The sequence below is a fragment of the Protopterus annectens genome, chromosome 8.part0, assembly GCF_019279795.1.
Source record: "Protopterus annectens isolate FY-2018-M chromosome 8.part0, PAN1.0, whole genome shotgun sequence".
NCBI classification, from domain to species: Eukaryota; Metazoa; Chordata; order Ceratodontiformes; family Protopteridae; genus Protopterus; species Protopterus annectens.
In genome coordinates this window covers 1,066,618,743-1,066,641,572 of record NC_056741.1, presented here as the reverse complement: position 1 = coordinate 1,066,641,572, position 22,830 = coordinate 1,066,618,743, and the positions used below count along the sequence as shown (strand labels likewise).

At 34.3% G+C, this 22,830-nt stretch overlaps 1 protein-coding gene across 3 annotated transcripts in view; it reads left to right on the top strand.

Annotated features, from left to right (window-relative positions):
* LOC122809220 (hemicentin-1-like) overlaps positions 1-22,830 on the top strand; it is a 607,229-nt gene that overhangs the window by 289,610 nt on the left and 294,789 nt on the right. For all 3 annotated transcript variants that reach the window (XM_044080533.1, XM_044080535.1, XM_044080534.1), the window contains exon 4: positions 19,381-19,629. In XM_044080533.1, coding sequence (XP_043936468.1) covers positions 19,381-19,629 — 249 coding nt within the window. The remainder of the gene's footprint in view (positions 1-19,380; positions 19,630-22,830) is intronic.

Genomic DNA, 22,830 nt, shown 5'->3' with positions numbered 1-22,830 from the left:
CTGAAAGGGGGTTTCTTTTACCTCAGCCAGACTATACTCGAAAGCTAATGAAAACAAACAAATCAAGTATTCAGTATGAATCTGTGTCCTGCATTGAACCCAAGTAGAAAATGGGAAACGGGGGTTGGGGTTGATGTCCTGCACAACCATCACCCGAATCAGTGTTTTCTTATCTGTATGTCATACTGTTATGACTAGGAAAAATCTGCTTTCAACCTTATTTCAGTCTTAGTCAAAATATGTAAGTCCCCTCTATTGTATCCATCTGCAACTTCCATCTGAAAAACACTGTGAATATTGCAGAGTAAATTATTTTAAGATTATGTTTCTTTTATTGGTACCATTGCATCATCTCAAAAAATATCATTTGATCAATAGTTTACTATGATTAGTCATGATAAAAAATGTTCTTCCTTTTACCTTAAATTTGTTGCCTGATGCCGAACGTTGGCACAACACTTATGTGTTCTCATACCAAGACTGCAGTTTGCTTAGTATATTATGTTGACATCCCATGACCTTTGATGAAACTAATTGCAAGTGCTTATAAGCTTTTTAATATGCATAGTTTTCACACACAAAAAAACAGTCCATGTTTCCATTTTCTCTTACAGTCATCTCACTCTGTTCTTCTTCTCCCTCCTATATCCTTGCCAAGCACAAATGTCCCTTCTGTCACTTACCATCTAGATCAGGTAATGTAGGATCTATTGATAATAATTTTGTATGCATGTCCATAAACTGATCTTTTGCTATTAGTCCCTTTGCTGCAAACCCAAAACAATTATTTTAATATCAAGCCTTTCTGTTACGTCTACATTCTTCAAGAAATTCTCTGGTTTCTGTGTAAATTTCCTAAACCCCAACACAGTTAGCAGTTTTGATATAATGGATTTTCCCCTACCATTTGCAATTTCTGATTTGAATAATCTGACAGACATGAAACCTACAAATCAGAACACTACCATTTACTGATTTTTACATTTAGACTTCAAAATGTATGTAATCTTGAAATGGAGTGAATAGATAAGGTGCCTATTTTATGATGCACTGAGCCATCTCTCCTGTACCAGTACCCACGCTTTTTGCCAAAATCTATAACAGTACATAGGTCTAAACACTTTAGAGCATCAAAGTCATAGATGAGGGTTGATTAAAAAAAATTACTCTGCAATTTAAATACTGAGAAAATTATAGTAATTATTCAGTGCTGCTTTGCAACAAAAAACATATTTCGTCTTTGAAATGTGAAAACAGCTTTGCTTTACACCAGTTGTAGTAAGTATACATACATTCCTCCTCTCGGTAGAACAGAGTACAAGATTTGTAAAATATGCAACTGTAGCATCCCCCATGCTGATTATGCTAATTTCTTGGTAAATTTTACTTAAGGAAAAACATTATTTTTCAATATGAGATCAAGATAGTAACATAAAACATTTACTTTTACATTCCACATTAATTTATTGCTTAATAATCTTCCTCAAACTCAATTCATTCAATCCTGAAATCACAGCGTAGAATGAATAAATATCCATTGTGACTAAAATGTTAGCAAATAACAATAATAAGTTTCTTGATTTTTCTTATGAAGTCAGAAGAGTCACGACTATATGATGGCAAATGTTCAATAATGCCATTCAGCTAACACTTCACAGCATTAGATCTTCCAGTGACCATTACTGGTCTAAGCAGACAATTATTACTATTGTCACATAAGTTAGAGGTGCTTAAAAGTCATTGTTCTAAATTTATACCAGTAATTCCTCTTCTTCTTGATTGAAATTATAAAATAAGCTTATAAGGAGAACAGACAAATAAAGATCTGATTTCAGTTTTTACAGAGGACCTCAAAGGCAGACGGATCTGGGTCAATGGTGATTAGACAAATATAGTTTCTTAAATTCATCCTTAAATGGGTTGCAAAGAAGATTTGAATTGCATAGCCAAGATTCTGTGGATGTGTGGTGCCATGGTAGATGGCAATGATGTAATCCAGAGGACAGTCTAATGCTAATTAATCATGTGTACTCGCATTGAAAAGTCTGTGACTAACAATTTATGCTGCTATGTGATTCAGAGAATTGTTTGGCTGCATAAATTACCATGGTCAGCAGAAAAATTTAACAATGTCAAAAGCCAGTATTCACTCATTGACTTCAAATAGAAAAAGTTGTGGTACAAGTAAGTTTTGTGAAGTTGAGGTGTGGGGGTGGGGTGTGAGTGTGCGTATATATGTGAAAAATATATGCACGTCTCTGCCAAGGTATCAATAGAGTCAGATGAATGAATGTGTGTGTGTGAGTATATCTGCCTTGGTGGTCACAATGAGTGGAGGGGTAGATGTAGATAGGGTATTGAGACTGTGCATATATATATATATATATATATATATATATATATATATATATATATATATATATATATATATATATATATATATATATGAGTGTGTGTGTGTGTGTGTGTGTGTGTGTGTGTGTGTGTGTGTGTGTGCTAGAGGATGAATGGGTGAGTGCGTCCAGAGGCTGACAGAGCAGAGGGTTGATGTTGAGTGAATGTATAATTCTCTGTATGTCTGAGTCTGTGTATATGTGTGAGTATGCGGATGCCTGTACTAATGTGATGCATGGGCCACCAGTATAAGTGCTATTGCTGACACAGCACTGACAATGCTAGTAGTTGAAAAAATATAATTCAGAGACATGCAAATGAGCCAATAATAACATCTTTCTCATTGTGGCCACAGTTATTTTCAAATCACATTCTTCATGTATCCTGTAAATTGACTTATCTGCCATAGACAATTTACACTAGTACTAGTGATTTTTTTTCTGATTCCCAGCAATTGTGTGCTTATGTGATATATCAGTCAGACAATACACTAGAGGAAGTTTAAGAAATAACCCATACTGATACATAAGGCAAGGTTTATATATGATTGCATAGTTTATCAGTGACAGTGAGGCTAGATCCAGTAACTGCCACTGATGTAGAATATCTTAACCTTAACCAAGATGCATAGTAACTTATTGATACTCCACAATGAAGTTATTTAACATATTATTTCCTGCAATCAATTGACCCAAATTCCAGGTTTCCAAAACTAGTCCTTCCTTTAAAAAATCATATATACGCCACCCTTCTTGTTAATGCAACAAAGAAGATGATGTAGAAACTCAACAGTAGAAGCTGTCTGTTCCATGCACATTGTTTTCTAAGTTTATAAATGCAACCACTACAATGATAATGGTCCATGCCCTACCACTGAGGCACTAGGTTCCTATAGTAATGATTTTACTTTTGTTTATTCCTCGTTTTTTTAATAATTTTATTTTGTCAATGTATTCTCATTGCTAAATGCATTTGTAATGTCTCTCAATGTAGTCACATCCCTTGTTCAAAATGTATAATAGTTAACTAGCATATTTTAGCTGTCAGTATGTATACTGGGTGAAATATGGATGGCACAGTGGTGCAGTGGTTAGCATTGTCACATCACAGCAAGAGGTTTTCTGGTTCAATTCTTGGCTGCGTGCCTTCTGTATGGAGTCTGCATGCCCTGTTTGTGTGGGTTTCCTCCCATGTTACAATAACATGTGTCTGGAGCATTTCTCCTGGACCTCCACTGAAAATTGACTTTTTCCAAGTCGGACTTTCTCAGTTAAAAAATAAATATATAGGTGCTACTTAATTATGTTTCCTATTGTAGCTGTGTTCCTTATTTAAAATGTGTATTGCTTGATCAAATCAGTATTGTTAGCTGTCAAAATGCATGCCAAGTGAGCAATATATGGAATTGCACCTTTAGGCCAGCTCATCACACAAAAGCTTTTTTTTACCAGCCCACCTACCTGGTTAACAAATAAATAAAAATAATTACACTGCAGTAATACACTTTTTTGTTTGTTTGTTTGTTTTGTTGTTGTTTTTTTTCATGCCCAGATGAATGCAAAGACTGCTGCACAGTGCATATGGGCACCATCCTGTTAGTTAAATGCAATATATAATATTTTGAACATGTTTATTTGATTATTTATTTGTTTGTTTTTTCATTTATTTATTAATATTTACATGCTGGCTTAAGGATTTTTTTCCATTTGAGAAGTAAACAGTCTCTGAACTGATTTAGACTGCATTTTCAGAAATGCCGCAGAGTTTCTAATTTTGCCAGCTTTATAATCATTTTAGCAATCAGAAGGAAACCTTTCACTAGTATACTGGCATTCTTTGTTCCCACTAGTAATGAATATGTTACAATAGTAGGAAATGCTAACTGGTAAATCAATATACTTGTTTAATATATCTTGGATAATAAGACATATGGATGGAAACATAGCTATATTTAATAAAGTTCTTTATCTATCTCTGGCTTTATTCCTGTATGCTACAAAGATACATTTCTGCCTAAATTCATTCCCAAGAAATGTGTGTCCATGATGATGTCTAGATTATACTGTATCCTATCATCAAGTGACAGTGTTTTTCATAAGTCAGTTGCTGAATTGCAAAAATTGCTGAACTCTTTGACAACCAGTTTTAACTTGCCTTTTTCCATTTACTAATATTTGCAGATGATGCTTTTGAGCGCTGTCATTCCAAAAAGGAACTCCAACACATGAATGAGTCTGATTCATGGCCAGCAACCCTTATACTGCCCCATTAGATATGGCATTGTTTTTGATTGCCCTGTGGGTATAAGGACTGATAGGACTTCATATCACTTGTGTAAACAACAGAACTTCAAATACTAGTTTGGATTTGAAAAACAAATTAAAGAAGACTGCAAATCAGATTTTTCTGGGAAGGGCAAAGCCTCCCATACCACCCATGCAGGGGTCCTTAGCATCTGCACTTTCTTATCCAATCTTCAAGGCAGTAACCCTAACTAAAAAGAACATTACCCCTGAAGCAATTTCACAACATGCACATCAACTATATATTATCACGTGATAATCCATGGCCATTGGGGAAGGGCTAATTTACAGCACTTTATGAGCTTTCTGAAAAATAGATTTGATGGAGGGTGGCTTTAAATACTCAGCTGAACTGCAGAAGTTAAGTGGACACCACCTCAGAGTTCCTTCCTCCATAGTTATATCAGCTTGATAATTCCTCATGTATGCTAGTAAGAACATGCTGCTCATCAGCACTAGATCTGCCTGGTGTATATCAGACAGAAACCAGCTCAGGACACCAGAAAAGAAAAGTGGTCCTAGCTGGTTAGTCCATCAGTCCATCGGCTCCTTCCATCTGCTCCTACCTGGTCCTAGTGGAACACGTGATGTTAGTTTGGAATCCATATTATCAGAACTGTGAAGTTTAACTTCAGTTAAACCAAATTCCAAGTTTCCAAAACTAGTCATTCCTTTAAAAAATGTTATACAAGTCACTTTCCTTTAAATGTTACTACAGCATGGAAGATAATGCAGAGACTAAATGGTAGTAGCTGTCTGTTCCATGTACATTTTTTTGTAGGCAACTTAGTTGTTAAGGAAAGAAATGTGTGAAATAAGAAGGGTTCAGCAAAGCTTAAAGTGAGTGGCACCAGCCTATATCTTCATATGATGGAGACAAAGTTGAATTAGATCTTAGACAAATCGCATGCAAAGTAAAGCTGTGTAGTGGGTTATAGTTCAAGGGGATGGAGTGAGCACTTTTTTTTTCTGGTGCATTCAGATGAATGAAATGATTAACGGCACATTGTAGACAGATAAAGTCAAGAGTTGTGTATGTCATTTAGTGAAAATGAAAGTGACAGTTGTGAACTGCCCAAATAGTAGACAAACAGTGAAGATTCAAGTTGATTAGGTTACTTTTTTCAATTATCATTCTTACCTAATGGTTGGAGCAGAAGATGGCTTTTGTAAGTTTTTGGAAGCTTGCAGGAAGGAATATTGAGACACACTTCTGAAAGAAGCTCACCTTCTATTTGTTTGTGACCACAGAGATTATTTTATCATTGATATAATCATCAGTCTATCTTTGAAACAGTATTCTAAACTAGAGAAAATTATATTCTGGATGCAGTATTAAGTACATGACCTCCAATATTGAAAAATGCATCCCAACAATAAAAACTGCAGTTGCTATGAGAAACATCCTGGCAGAATATCTGGAGAAAGATAAAAATGCTCCAACAGAAACAACAACAAAACTCAATACAAGCATAACTTAAAAAAAGGTTTACAACAGCTGTTAGATATATAAAAAATAAAATATGGATAAAGTCAAGCTAAGTTTGTACAGAAGTACTGATAACAAGAAATCCTTTAGCAAACACTTCAGGAACTACCAAAAAAAGTGGGCCAAGTGTTACTGCAAGTAAGGAAGATAAGGTGCTTTCTACAATGGAGGAAGCTGCCAGGGAATTTGCTTAACATTTTACCAGTATTCCTATTTCTCTGCAGTCACATGCTCAGAAATTAAAGAAGTGTTGGTAGAAGATACACTCGGTGTAGTAAAGAAGGACTCAACCTCACAGCCCTGTGATATAAAAGATACTTTTTTACTAATACGAATAGCAGTTAAACTCCCTATATGACAGTACTATTTCAGCAAACACTAGAGAAAGGATATGTACCAGCAATGCAGAAATATGCTCACATTACACACATTTATAAAAGCATCACTACTCTACATAAGAAATAACACAAACATCAAAGAAGTTGACATTAATCAAGATGGATTCATAAAACAGCAATGCTAACTGACTATCCTAAATGAATTTTATTCAGAAGTCATTAATGCCATTGATATGGGTGTCCTAGTTGATGTGTTTCATTAAACATAAAGACAGGTATTCAACACTGTACCGTGCAAAGTTGTAATGGATACCATGAGAAAGAACAATACTAATGAGCATATTATTACTTGAATCAACAACTGGCTTTAGAAAATCAGTAGAAAGAGCAAAAGGAGTTATGTCTTAGGAACATCAAATCAATGGTAGGGTACCACAGGGGTCAGTTTTGGGGCCCTACCTGTTCTTAATTTTTATGTCAACATTCACAAGTGATTGCTCATGCTGAGTAGCTAAGTTCACTGATTACTCTAAAATAACAAGGGTAGTAGCAAACGTGGATCAGGCTGTCTTCCAGTGTTGCACTGACAAGCTATTGGAATGGGCTAATCAAAACTATGTAAAATTTAATGCCAAGAAATGCCATCTACTACATGTGAGAAAAACATCAACTACCATTATGTTTATAAAACACATGAATTTCTGATTGTGTGCATTTCAATGATCTTGTCACTAATACACAAATTAAACTTTAATCAATTTGTGAAACTGCAAGCTACAAAGGGATACCAGGTCTGCAACATGATACATTACCCCCAGAAATGTGATAGCTCTGATGTCTGTATTTATCAGCCCTGTTAAACTGACACTGAAATATTGAGGAGGTTTTTTGTGCTTTTAATGTTAACAACTTAATAACTCACAAGTGTACAAAGGTGGTCTACACAAGAAAAACAATGTCATATAAGGATAGACTGAAGAACTTTAATTTGTATTCCATTTACTACAGACTTTACAGATGTCTTCTTATATAGAGCCATAAAGCATTACACAATTCTGTACATTAGGTTTATAAAGTTAAACAAAGGTACAAGAAATGATAATTACTTTGTCACAATACTATCGTCATACTCAAGGACTAAAATAGGGAGCTTTAATATCAGAGCAAAAACACAATGGAATTATCTCCCACACAACTTCAGATTAACAATTCATCTTCTTTTAAAAAGGATTTGATGAAAAAGTGTTCTGAGGCATATAAACATGAGGACTGGCCCCATAAGATCTTCTTAGCCTCACAACATTTTCTCCAATTTTCATCACTACCACTTTATTATAATTAACAGATAGTACAAAGAATTAAATCTATGAGCTGTCAGCAAACTGCTTCCTGTGATGCAGTGTTTGATTTCCTCACTCTGTTTGCCTGCTCTGCAACTCTGAGCATGTCACTTAAAAAAGCAGTGCTCCCAAGAAGTCTGAAAAAGTTACAAATGGATCAGTGCTTTATCAGAGTTTAGAAATAAATATAAATCGAAAAATACACTTTTGCCTATTTCTTTTATTATCTGTTGACTTAAGAAATAATTTGCTTCCTTATTTCTTCTTTCCTTAATATGAAATTAAGTTTAGTGTACTGTCCTATCTACATCCATCTTCATTTTTTCTTCTTTTTATCTTGAACTCATAAATTACAACTGAAATAATCTGGTATGATAGTATATGTATTTATCAATAAATAAGGCTTGATCTCTTCGTATATTTTTGCTATTATTCTATTCTATAACTGCAAAGTATGAACATATTTTCAGTACTTCTCCTCACTCCATACATTGCCCAGACTCATTTATCATTCTTTTCAAATAGAATGCATTTTTCTTTTATTAGTACATCCATTCTGGACTGTTTTTAACCCCACTATACATCTAACTTTTCCATCCAACCTAGTTTTCAATTTCTTTCATTCTTTTATTAATACCCCTGGTACCATGTAAAGATAAATACACACACACACACACACACACACACACACACGCGCGCGTGTGTGTGTGTGTGTGTGTGTGTGTGTGTATATATATATATATATATATATATATATATATATATATATATATATATGAGTTTAGGACATTTCACTGAATGCACATTTCACTGAAACTCAAATGACTGAATACAAATCATTGAAAGCACAATTCACTGAAAACTCAATTCACTGAAACACATTTCACTGAAAGTTATACATGGCCTTTTCCCCACTGTAGTGTGACCCTGGAGTTAGTATATATAGTAATGGGGGGGGGACCATAGCGCCCCACATATTTTAAGTATATATTATTTTTGGAAAAGAGTAATATATTGGAATTAAGTATCCATGTATATATTTCAAAATATTTAAAATATGTGGGGGGTTGCGCCCCACCCCTCCTTACTATAATACTAACTCCAGGGTCACACTATAGTGGGGAAAAATCCATATATAACTTTCATTGAAATGTGTTTCAGTGAATTGAGTTTTCAATGAATTGAGCTTTCAGTGAAAAGTGCACACTAATTTGACTTTCAGTGAAATGTGCATTCAGTGAAATGTCCTAGACCCATATATATATATATATATATATATATATATATATATATATATATATGAATATGTGTGTGTGTGTGTGTGTGTGTATATATATATATATATATATATATATATATATATATATATATATATATATATGGGTTTCTTCTGGGTGCTCTGGTTTCTTCCCAAAGACATACAGTATGTGGATCTGACTTTGAGAATGAATTACCATGGCAGGGCTAGCCACCCAGTGATGTAAAACCTTCACTCAAGATTATTGTCACTGCAGAACTGACACCCTGACCCTATGTGCAAAATGGGAAAAGGGACTGAGGATAGATGGATGGATATGTATGTATAGATACACACACGCACATACATATATATATATATATATATATATATATATATATATATATATATACAAACACACACACACACACACACACACACACACACACACACACACACACACACACACACACACACACATATACATCCTTTTTAGTTTCTGTCCATTTTAGTGCCATAAATATTTTTGCTTCAAGTTTGAAGTTAACATTAATTAATTTTCCATTTCAGTTTCATATTTTAGTCTTTTCATTGCCTTTTTTAATCATTTTCCTTATAGAATTATTTCCAACTTTGGTCAAATCCCCTTCCTCATTCACTCTTCTTGATCTAAACTCTCAAGCATATTTCAAATTGATAATTCTGTCAAATTTCAGTAGTCTTTTTTACAAGCTACCCCAAGTTTTATAAATGTCTCTCTTTTTTAACTTTTTAATATACATTTCATTTACCATCTTTTTCTATCCTCATATGTTGCATTACTAATTACACTCTGGTTATCATACAACAGATAATGTCTCTCTTCTCCTTCTTTAGTACATTTCTGAATACAATTTTATTACGTATTGTTCCATATTACACAGCCTTTCTTGTATCCCAAATGTCCTAATTATCACAATGCTAAAACATTTTGGTTGCTTCCTGTCATGGTTAATATACTTATTAACAAAATAAAATATGACATATAAACAGCTCTGTTACTTTCAACTTTAAGATCTGCAACACTTTCTTAACATACTTCATAATTCAGCTTTTTTAATGTTCTTGTTGCATTTTTACAGTGTTTTTAAATCTACCATAACATCTTTTTTTTGTAACAACAGCCATTCCTAGCTGCAGAAGAATTTTTCTGCATTTTTGTAATAGCAAACTGCATGCATAAAAGTCAGTCCATGGTCAAAGATCTTTCTTCTTTCCAAACTGTATCAAAACTTTTTAAAACTCTCCATTGACTTAAAAGACATGTCACATACATTTTCTATTCTTAAATATAATAATGCTTTTCTTTTAATTCATGTAATGCTAATAACTGTATTATTCTTTTCCAGAACATATTGGAAGAATCTGTCTTGCAGCAATGAACTGTACCTACATTAAGTTCTTTCTCTCCACTTTATCATCATTCCTCCATTGTCTTACCACTTCTGCAAGTGTTCTGAAGGCAGTAACATTCTTCTTTTTTCTGGTAGCCTTCCTCTTTGCATCTTCTTCAAAGTCTGACATCACCAAGATATGACCATCCTTCCACTATGTTACTCACAATGTTATCCACACTCATTGCTTCATAAGAATACCACTGTCATGCGCTTGTCACCTAGCATATTTTCATCAGTATCCTTTTCTATTATCTAAAGGATATTAACCCACATTTTTTTCTGAATTGCTTTTTTCTGCTTCTGTTTCATATGTTAAATCAAACAGCACTTCATTATGCAGTCTACTTACACCAGACTTCTCGGTACCTATTTTTCACTGATTTTTGCAACACTTTTATCCTCCTGTCAAGCAACTCCCAGGTGTGATGCTTTCATTTTGATGAGGAAGGCCCTTAAAAGCACCATCCCCTTCCCAGATGACAATAGTTTGTGTAAATGTCACCCTGAGATGCCTTCCCTGAAGCTGTGCCACAGGTTCAGTACAATTAATCTAGTTAATTAAAGTAAATAAATACATAGCAAATAAATTTAAGGTAGTGGTTAATTGGATACTGAAATATATTAGTGAGCTGGTAGTATTGTGCCATCAACTGAGACTGGGACAAAGTAATAATGGTTTTGTAAAAGCAGTTGTTAAAAGTATAAGTTAGCTGCAATATTGAGACTCTGTGAGCTAGCTGTAATGGTTGGTCTCCAAGAGTCTTTTGACTGTAGAGCAGACCAGCTGATCTTAAAATGTCTGACATGACATTGGAATATCCTAGCTTTTATGCTATCCTTTATGACCTCATGGAATTTCAATTTCCAACAAAAGACTTATACTATAAACCATTTAGTCTGGCCTCTGTCAAAATGTTTATTGAACTAATATGCCCTTGTGTCTGTATTTGAATTGCCACTGTCTCTATTTATGAAGTCCTTACAAGCTCATTTACCCACCATCCACTTTTTTTCAGTCCAGAACTACTTTTTGTGCCAAATATTTAATGTCATGTTTATTCCGCAATAAAAAATAATGACAATAAAACAGATGCATTTCATTACGGTGGAAAATATTGCCAAAGCTATTTCTTATAGCCACAATATTGCTCAAAGTAAAGTATATATTTAGTAGCTTCCACAGCTCATTAGCTGCAACCTATGGATAGTAATTGAAATATGATATTTAACTCTTAAAGATGGAATCATCTATACCAAATCTGAAGAACTGTTGTCCTTGTCCTACTTAATATGGTCTTAAAAAGTCCAGAGATGTAATGCCCACAAAGCAAGCTGTTTCAGAATGTAAAATGAATATGACCAAGGGAAAAAATAATCCAAGTTTTTTTGTTTTGTTACAGAAAATGCGTTCAATAAGTCCGAGTTGTCATTTGAATATTGAAATACTACAGATATTTCCAGACAGAAATGCAAACTGCTTTAAACTGTTAAGACAAAAATGCTCTCCTAGTATCTCATCAGAGGTTCAACTACCAAATGCTTAAAAGGTTTAGACTTCACCAAGATTTGTTTTAGCAAAAATGAGGTCACTTTGGTAAGGATTGGTCTACGAGAGTCAGTAATCTTGGAGTTAATTTTATTAAGTTTAGGGGTCAGTGAATAAAGTTCTCTGCAAAGAGAGGTATCAAAAATGCAGTCCTAATGCTGACCTATAAACCAGTCACACTGCATAAACGGATTCATTTCTGGTCATCAGAAATGTAAGCTATAGTAACTAAAAACAATTTTAATCACCTTTAAAAAGCAGCCAGGTGGTTATAAAAAAAAACAAAAGTTGGTGACAGTAACTTGTAAGCCTTAGAATAATTTAATCATGGTTGAAAGACAAAGTTTAAGAACATAGCAGTGGTGCAGTGATGTCAGTGATAGCAGATAAATCAGAATACCAGTATTAAAATGCCAAATCCAAAAAAATTAACAATAACTGATAAGTTGCATTCCTCATCACTATTCTCAGTTAGCACACTGCTAAACAGGGATGTTGACTTCTATTTTTTTCCTGAGAAAATCATTGAAAATTCTTTAGTTTAGATTATAAGAGTGCTGGAAAATCATGAGATCTTTTGAAATTTGGCATTTTAGGTCAAAATAGTTATTCTTCAACTTGTATTTTTCTTATATTTGTTATTTTTTAAAAGTCTCACTTTGCTTTATTTGGTGTTCTTTAATCAGAATATTTTTACTTACATATGGATACAAGAAGTAAATAATAATGTAATTATGGTAATGAGTAGAAATTGCATTTAATTTCCATGGGTATAAGTCTCAGAATTTTATCTCATGAAAATCAGTTGCATTATTTTCAAAAATCTCAAATTAATGCCACTGGAGATGAATTGCATTCTTCCAGGTCGGCTTTGTTTCAGAGCTGTTGTAATTTCAGTACAAAGAAGGCAGCATTTTAAACAAAGAGTGAAGCATGTAAACATAATTAGCATTTTCACTTGGAAAAGAAAAAAAATTCCAAAAATCACTGTAGTTTCCAGTGTTTTATTCAGTCTCTCTCTCCATATATATATATATATATATATATATATATATATATATATATATATATGTTCCTCTTCTAAAACCCAAAAACAAAGATTGCAGCCAGATGGACCAATTAATTTGGTGATTAGCTAAGCACAGGACCAAAGGATAGCACAATTCATAAGAGTGCATAACTAAATTAGTTTACAGAGTAAATGAATAGCCATGAAAATCATTTCTTTAAACTAAAATTAAACAAAGCCTCAAGTAATGATAATATGACACCAGAAATGTTTAAACTACTATCTAATAATGCATTAAATCTATTACTGTGTTCACATCAGTTAAAGAAGGTAATAAATACCCTTCTTCTTGGAAATACACTCAAGTATCACCAATTTTGAAACAAGATAAAAAACCTGATGACTGTACCTCATATAGACCCATAGGTTTATTAAAGGGTCTATGTCAAATATTCGAATGTCCAAAATGTTGAATACCACATGGATGAGACCATTTGGTCAACATTTGGAAGTTCAAATATAGAATAAAAAAAATTAAAACACAACTTAACAGTGCGAGCAAGCCCCCCTACTTAAATATACTAACTCAGAGACCGCACTTCAGTGCAGAAAAAGGAAATTCTCCCATTCTGCACTGTACGGTGCCATTAAAAGTCAGTCTTCGAACACTTGAAATGTCGATCATATAGTCTCGACCATATGACGTTTGACATTTCCAGCATTCGAAGATTTAAAATAGACCCTTTATTAAATATAGACCCTTTATTAAATATAGATTATAGAATATTTATGATAGTTCATGCAAACAGAATAAAATAAATATTGCTGTTATTGATTGAGAACAATTAAACAGGATTCATTAAAAACAGAAATACATATGACAATATAAAGAGAATTTTGCCCCTTACTAATTTCATAAACAAAAGGAAAAAATAAAACGGATGTCATTTGCTTAGATATTAACAGTGCATTTGATTCTGTGAATTGGGATTACCTTTGGCTTGTACTGGTGAAGTATGGATTTTCGAAAAATTTTACCTCACTAATAAGGTCTCTTTATGATAAATCTTCAGCATACAAAAAAATAGGATCCTGTTTGTTGGAGACTATTACCATTATAAAAGGTACAAAACAAGGCTGTCCACTTTCTGCTTTGTTATTCGCATTAGTAATAGAACCATTAGCAAATTTCATATGTGGAAACCCAAACATTCAAGGAATTCAACTAGATACTGACCTTGAGTTAAAGATTCCACTATTTGCAGATAACATTTTATTGACTTTAAAAGAAGATAATAACACACTAAAAGAACTATGGAAAGCAACAAAACAGTTTAAGAAGATTTCTGGACTATCATTTAATGAAAATAACAATACGTTACTAATTAATATGGACAAAAAGCATTAAGCAAAGAATATCATAAATATCTATCTAGAAATGATACAATCAAATACTTAGGAGTTAAAATTACAAATTACATATATACAACAGTGCAACTAAACTATAAAGAGATTTTTGATAATATCAAAAAACTCATACAAAAATGGAATAAGCTGTTTTTTTACCATGAAGGAAAGATTATAATTAAAATGATTATATTCCCGAAAATTCTGTATTTTATACAAGCTTGCTCGCTGCCTCCACCTAAGTCATATTTAAAACAATTAGAAAGGTTAATAATGAAATTCTTATGGTACCCTAAAATACCTAGAATTGCCCTAAGACATCATTTTGACAAATGGGAAGAAGGTGGATTAGGCTTACCAGATTTAAAAGGATATACATAATCATCAGCTTTAAAAACAGTTTCTCTATGGTTAAACAAAGAATATACTTCCAAATGGAAACTAGTACATGAAAAAATCTGGTTAAAAACCACTCATGATACAATAAATAAACACATGGAAATAGTACCTAATAGCTTACTTTGGTTATTGAAGGAATACATGGCAAAAGGGAAACACAAAAATATAAATTCTAAATACATTATCAATACTGTAAAGTCTTTTATGCACTTTGTAAACAAAAGTCTGGCTATAAAAGCATGGTCTTTTTTCATATTCCCAATAGCATATACACAAAATAATATTATAACTCAGGACTCAGTAGTAGTTAAAACACTTAGTAAGAATGGTCTAATTTACTGGCGTCAGTTGATAAACACTAATAAAGTACTAATGACAGAGCAAATTATTAGTGAGTATGACCTTGAAAACAACATGTGGTTAACACTGCAGGGATTAAAACAAACAGTTTTAAACCAACAGGCAATAAAGCAGAAGTCTGTTAGGGAAAAGGTTCCTAAGCTCATAGAGCAGTTAATCATGTTGATGGAATTTCCCAGAAATGGGAAAGGAATTTTATAAGTACTGTACAAATTAGTAAAAGAAACGAGTTCATAATAAACAAAATATATGGAAATACTATGAAACAGTTAATGGTAAAATGCCAGATGATAAAGATAAAAAAATTAATTCTTACATCTTCATCTTTATTACTATATTGGCAATTTTTCACATGACAATTTTTACATAGAACATACTTAACACCACACACATTAGAACTAATATACAGTGTATATAAAAATGTACACGCTCCTATTAAAATGCCAGGTTTTTGTGATATAAAAAAATGAGACTTTTCCCACCTGGAATGTGACCTATAACCTGCACAATTCAATTGAAAAACAAGCAAATCTGTCACAGGGATAAATATAAAAAATTAAAAATGTACAATAAGCTGGTTGCATAAGTGTGCCCACCCTTAAACAAATACTTTGTTGAAGCACATTTTGATTTAATTACACCATTCAGTCTTCTTGGTTACACACCTGCCATCAATTAAAGAGATTCTGATTAACCTCAAATAAAGTTCAGCTGTCCTAGTAGGATTTCCTTGACATTTACTCAGTTGCCTGCTACAGCAAAAGCCATGGTTAGCAGAGAACTTACAAAGCATCAAAGGGATTTCATTGTTGAAAGGTATCAGTCAGGAGAAGGAAACAAAAACATTTCTACAGCATTGGATATACCACGGAACACAGTGAAGACCGTCATAAAAAAGTGTAGAAAATATGGGACAGCAGTAACGTTGCAAAGAACTAGGCGTCCCTCCAAAATTGATGAAAAGACAAGACAAAAACTAGTCAGGGAGGCTGCCAAGAGATCTACAGCAACACTGAAGGAGTTGCAGGAATTTCTGGCAAGTACTGGTTGTGTACTACGTGACAACAATCTCCCGTATTCTCCAGATGTCTGGGCAGTGTGGTAGGGTTGCAAGATGGAAGCCTTTTCTTATACAGAAAAACATCCAATCCCAGCTAAAATTTGCAAAACAATGCATCAATTCTCCCAAACACATGAGGGAAAATGTGTTATGGTCTGATGAGACCAAGGTTGAACTTTTTGGCCACAATTCCAAAAGGTATGTTTGGCGCAAACACAACACTTCACATCACCAAAAGAACACCATCCCCACGGTGAAGCATGATGGTGGCAGTATCATGCTTTGGGTTGCTTTTCTTCAGCTGGAACTGGGGCTTTAGTCAAGGTGGAGTGAATTATGAACAGTTCCAAATACCAGTCACTTTTGGCCCAAAACCTTCAGACGTCTGCTAGAAAGCTAAAGATGGAAAGGAATTTTCACCTTTCAACACGACAATGACCACAAGCATACATACAAATCAACAAAAGAATGGCTTCACCAGAAGAAAATTAAAGTTTTGGAATGGCCCAGCCAGAGCCCAGACCTAAATCCACTAGAAAATCTGTGGGGTGACCTGAAGAGGGCTGTGCACAAGAGATGCCCTCACAATATGACAGATTTGGAGCACTTTTACAAGGAAGAGTGGGCAAATATTGCCAGGTCAAGATGTACCATGCTGATAGACTCCTACCCAAGAAGACTGAATTTTGTAATTAAATCAAAAGGTACTCCAAAAAACTATTAGTTTAAGGGTGTGCACACTTATGCAACCAGCTTATTGCACATTTTTTATTTTTTTATATTTTTCCCCTAACAGATTTGTTTGTTTTTCTATTGAATTATACAATTGATAGGTCACATTAAAGGTGGGAATAGTTTTGAAATGATTTATTGTGGTCTCATTTTTTTATAACACATTTTAACAGGGGTGTGTACACTTTTTATATCCAGTGTATATAAAGAAAATAGGTGTTGGAGGTGTAAGTACTGCGGTGGTGGTGCTGCGGTAGCGTTGTCGCCTCACAGTTAGACATTGCCCATTTGATTCTCAGTTACAGCGTCTTCTGTGTAGCGACATGAGTGAATGGGCGTTTCTTCGTTGAAGATTGTGCGTTAGGCCCGGTAAGCCAGTACGTCAAAATCTACTGCCAATCATTAGCGGACCGGAGTTTCGCTGTGGCGACCCCTAACCGGGAAAAGCCGAAAGAAACAAAGATGTTGGAGGTGTAAATCACAATCAACAGCCAATTAGCAACACATATTCTATGAATGCCATTTACTTAAACAATATCGGGAAAGTATTAACTATTTGTTACAGGCACTGTTCACTGATAATTTCCAACTTACAAAATCTCTAGTTTTGTTGAATACACATGTGCCATCTTGTGTTCCAAGGCAAAAATATGTAATTTTGTGGACTCTCCTTGTTATTGCAGGGAAAAATAATACACATAACTGGAAAGCTGTAACTCCTCCCAATTTTAAACATTTCAAGAACATGGTTTTATTAGTCTTGCAGTTGGAATTGAAAACAAGGAAAGAACAGAACAACTTACTTCCTTAAGCATTACCTGGCAGAAAGTAAATCAAGTGCTGGAAACAAAAGACTGTAATAAATTATAATCTTATTCAAAGATACATTCAAGAAAACAAAGTTTTTCAAGTATAGACATTCTATGTAAATAGTTTTGTAATGCTTGTTTTTGGAATTGTTTCTCCACTTCAAACTTTGACTATGTAAATATTTTTGATATACATACTGTATATATGTTTTTGAAAAATCAATAAAAATGTATTCAGTAAATAAAAATAAAATAATTTCTCTTCACCTATACTCTGGTATTAACCCTGGATAGTGAAAGTAGTCTCCAACCTACAGTGCAAACGTCTGCTTGGCCTCTTCACAAGTTTGTCTCTTTAAGTATTTGCTCCTGATACCTCAGTTTCTCTATGAAAGACCTCTGGTACAGTTTTTAGTTGAGTCTAGAACAGGAACTGCTGTTCAAAAAGGGGGTAATTAGTAGGGTGTATAAAATATTACACAATAACTAAAAGAATCAATCAGAGGAGGTAAAAAATTAGAAAGAAGAAATGGAAGGGCAATTTACAAAACATTAATGGGAGGACATCTGTATGTTTCCCAAGTATGCAAAAGAGTCCAGAAGGTTTAGGAGTTTTGCTTGAATGTGAAGTATTTTATACCCAAAGCATACTTTACAGAAAGTTTTCCTCAGGTAGACAGCAAATGCTGGAGTTTTGACAAGAGAGTGGTATTTGGGAGTGTAATTGGTTGTCAGATTAAGAGAGTACTTTGTCAGAAATGTTTGGGGGCGGGGGGCAAATGGCTGTAACTAAGGAAATGATTCTTTCTAACTGGAACACATGATCTGAATATCGTAGACATAGTCAGGCCTTATGAACTGAAATGCTATTAGCCACCAAAAGTAGTTACTAGAAAATACAACTCTAAATCTAAAGAAGCTGTAACTGGTGTATTAAATATTGTAAAGGAGATAAAATAACTGGAAGTGGGATTGTTAGAAAAGGGAAGAAGAAAATTACATAGAAATAAATGGCTTTTGTGGAGACAGTACATGCAGGATAATGTCCAGAAGAAGGAGTGAGGTTTATGCAGGCAGGAACAGAGCAATTTATATAATGACTGATTGAATGGTTGTTAAAAAGAAACATATATACTGCATGAAAACAATGCAAAATATCACAGTTTGTTCCTTTCTATTAATATACGTTTATCTGCGTCACTGTTACAGCTGTGATTTATTGACGATGTTTAAAAAGCCATCATGAATCCTGTTCTTGATCATGTCCAGATATTCAATGAGCTATTCAAATTTTGTCACAGCTTAAAAATAGGAAATGTACTGCTTCATCACAAATTCCCCAAATCATACACATCTCTTCACTTTCACAAAAGTTAAACAGCTACCTGTCATGTCTCTTACTTGGCTAATGTCCATATAAACTATTATGTCTTGAAACCTTGTCAAACTACATCAGTTGTTGGGTAAAAATTCAGAGTAATTATTCAAATAGTCAAGTAATATTCCTAATTTATTTTTCAGCTTTACCATCTGTTAACGTCAGTCAAAAAAATAATAGTAAAACAACAACTTTAATATGTACTGCAAAGTGCAACCCTGAAGCTACAGAATACGTTTGGTTCTTGAATAACAAACAGTACAAGAGACAACCTGGGGAGGTTCTAAAGTTCTGGAATATTCAAGAAAGTGATAAAGGAAGCTACACTTGTAAAGCAACAAATCAACAGGGTACTGGTGTATCGCCGTCATTTGTTTTAAAAGTACCACCCGGTAAGTTTATTTTACTTTTAAAATGTTTAGAAGCACCTTGCATATCAAGCATACTAAAATAAGTGAATATTAATTAGCACTGTGATAAACATATTTCATTACATCTTGCAGGCACTAACAACTAGAATAATATGATATCCTTATCTTTGCTAGTGTCACAACCATGCAGAAGATTGTTGGATGTCTTTCTAGAAATGTTCATAACATTTTTGTGTGGCAATCTACCCCCTGATCTACAGAACAAAGCCCATTTCCTCTATGAAATGGGAAGGTGGGCTCTTAAACAATGATATGCAATGCAGTTTATGGCAAGGCAGGAAGATAAGTGGCTGCAAAGTCTAAAATACACGATTCTATGACTGCAGTATACATGGTAACATGCACATTAAACTGGCTAGATGGTCTGCACCAGAAAGCTCAGAATTCATAGCATATTAGGCTTAAAAAAGAAGCCTGACATGTACTGAACTAATGTACACTGTCTTTATTTGTACACATATCAGACAGAGAATGCATACAATAAAATAGCACAGTACTATGTGACCAATCCGCAATAGCAGTAAAGTGTTATCTGAACATAAAGACAGGGTGGAACTGCAACAGGAAACACATTCAGTCAATCACAGAGAAGGGTATGTGACTCCCCACAGGAACTGATGTACTAAACCATGGAGGTATCTATAACAACCACCATAAAGAGAAAATGACATATACTGTCTGTGTGCATATACTATAAAATGGCATACACTACAGGCACTTGCAAAATATTTCAAGAAAGACAGTGGATATCACTGAGAGAAGCAGCTGAAATGGCAATTTTTGCCGCATTTGAGATCAATAGCACAGTACTATGTGACCGATCCGCAATAGCAGTAAGCTGTTCTCTGAACATAAAGACAGGGTGGAAGTGCAGTCCCCTAGCAAGGACACAAATGGATGGAAATGTAATAATATTGTATCATTAAGCCATCCCATATATGGAGTGTTGTGAACTAGAGGAAAGCAGGATGTGAAGGTATACTGAAAAGGATAGTAATACATAAATGTAGTATATAATGTAGCCCTGAGAGCAGTATGACCCTTCCTGATGCAGAGAAGGATGTGAAGTTAGAATCATAGTATCATAGGCTACTTGTCCTTGCACAGACACGAGTATGCATGGTGTATACAACGCATGATTCTTATATAATAATACAAGGAACCCAGCAGTGTAAGCACATAAACACCCCAGTTCTCACCATACATGTGGGTAAGACCAACAGGTGCAAGCTGTAAAATATATAAAACCATGAAGCAAGATGAAAAAAGCATATTTATATAGTATAATCTGAAAGCTGTAAAATATAAAAAAAAACCCCACAAAGTAAAATAAAAAACATATGTATATGCTATAAAACAAGCTCTATAGGAATGTACAATTGGAAAAGTCCCTTTGGCTTTTTATATTTCAGAGTTGCTGTCTGGACTACTGTCCTTGCTAGATACTGACTGCTAGTAGCTTTCTTCAGAGGAGGAGGTGAACAGACAAGTTGACATGATGAAGAATGCAGACTTGCTCCCATCTCACGAATTAGCAGAGGCAGCAGTAGCAGTAAATTGGACATACAAAGCCTGGCTAGGTAACATTGGTTGGAGCTAACAACTCAGTCAGGTTAAGTGGCCTCCATCACAGGCCACTTAACCTGATTGAGTGGCCTCCAACTCAGGCTTCCAGAGGAGTCTGGTGGAACAAATGATAGGAAATGCTCAGAGTAGGAGCACAAACCATACATTACAAAGTAGCTGTGCAAATATTGCATTTCAGGACATCTTCCAAAGTACTTTGGACTGTTGTTGTTGCTGAAAACTTATGAAGTATCTTACTGTGGTGACAGTCTACTGTAGCTTCTTTATGGCACCTAAAAGAGCATCAGTGTAATATGCTATGTGTCTTACTGCTTTCTTCATTAAAAAATAAATAAATAAATAAACTGAAAAACAGAAAATACATTTTAAGAAAAACATTTGACATCTATGCCCAGAAGGCAAATAGATGAGTATACTTTTTCCAGTGACATTCTTGGTAATGACTATTTTAAAGGATCAGGTATTTTAATTCTCTTTATCATTCTATTATAATTGCTTCTAAAAAATGTAAAAGGAAACAAGAAGTCTGCCTCTAAGCCCCACAAAAAAGCAGGATCCTAATCCAAATTCAGAAAAAGTGGAAGCATGTGGTATTTGCAAAAAGATAAATATCATGAAATGGTAAAATCAGACATAGGCTGCCTTTGTGACATAGAGGAACAAAAATGCAACTGATAAACATTGAACTTGCTGGGTATAAACACACATCTGAAAACCATAAAAATGTATCCAAAATGTGAAAGATGGATTAGGAAAGGAAAAGTTCTAGTGTAGAGGTTGGGAATGAGTTACTGATGCCAGCTCACTCATTCTATATGGACAATGAAGTGGTTCCCATTTGGCTAATGTTTTAATTCAAGTGGAATCTTGCAAAGAAAACTTAACTGGGGTATGCCGACTTTGTATCCAAATCAGTGATAGCCGCAATTAGAGGCACATGTGTAGGAATATACACTTCAATTGAAGAGGGCCCTGCATCAGTCCCCAGACGGTGTGGTTAAGGCTTAAAAAAAAATACTTCCAACTTGCATTCAGCTGTTGAAGAGGGTGCAAGCAACATTAAGTTCCAGAAGTACTTGTGGACAGATATGTTTGATCCCCATAGGACCCCAATCTAAGAGTAGGCTAGGCTAGCCTGGCCAAGGTATAAGCTTTCCCAACCTTGGTAGTAATGCAGGGGATTGAATGTAGGCAAGGACACAGTACACCCCAATGCCTGCTGGGAAAATTACTCCTTCAGATGGCTGTCTCCTGCTGTGGTTACCCAGTATGGGGGGCATGAATAGGCTTGAGTCCAACTGTTCTTTTTGTATTTTTTTTCCATGTTCTTGTTGCCAGAGTAGAGCAAAATAGTATTTATATATTTAAAAATGCTAGGTTATTAACAGTTAATTAAAAATAATTATTTTTCTGAGTGATAAATAATGTTTTAGCAGGAAAAACAGAGGGATAAACTAGAGGGAAGAACAGTACATTTAATTTTTGTCACTGAAGCACGTGTAGCGATAGGTATCTTTTAGGTATTGTATGAATCTCTCTATAAATTATGAGAAATCTTTTAGTTTTCTTATGTAA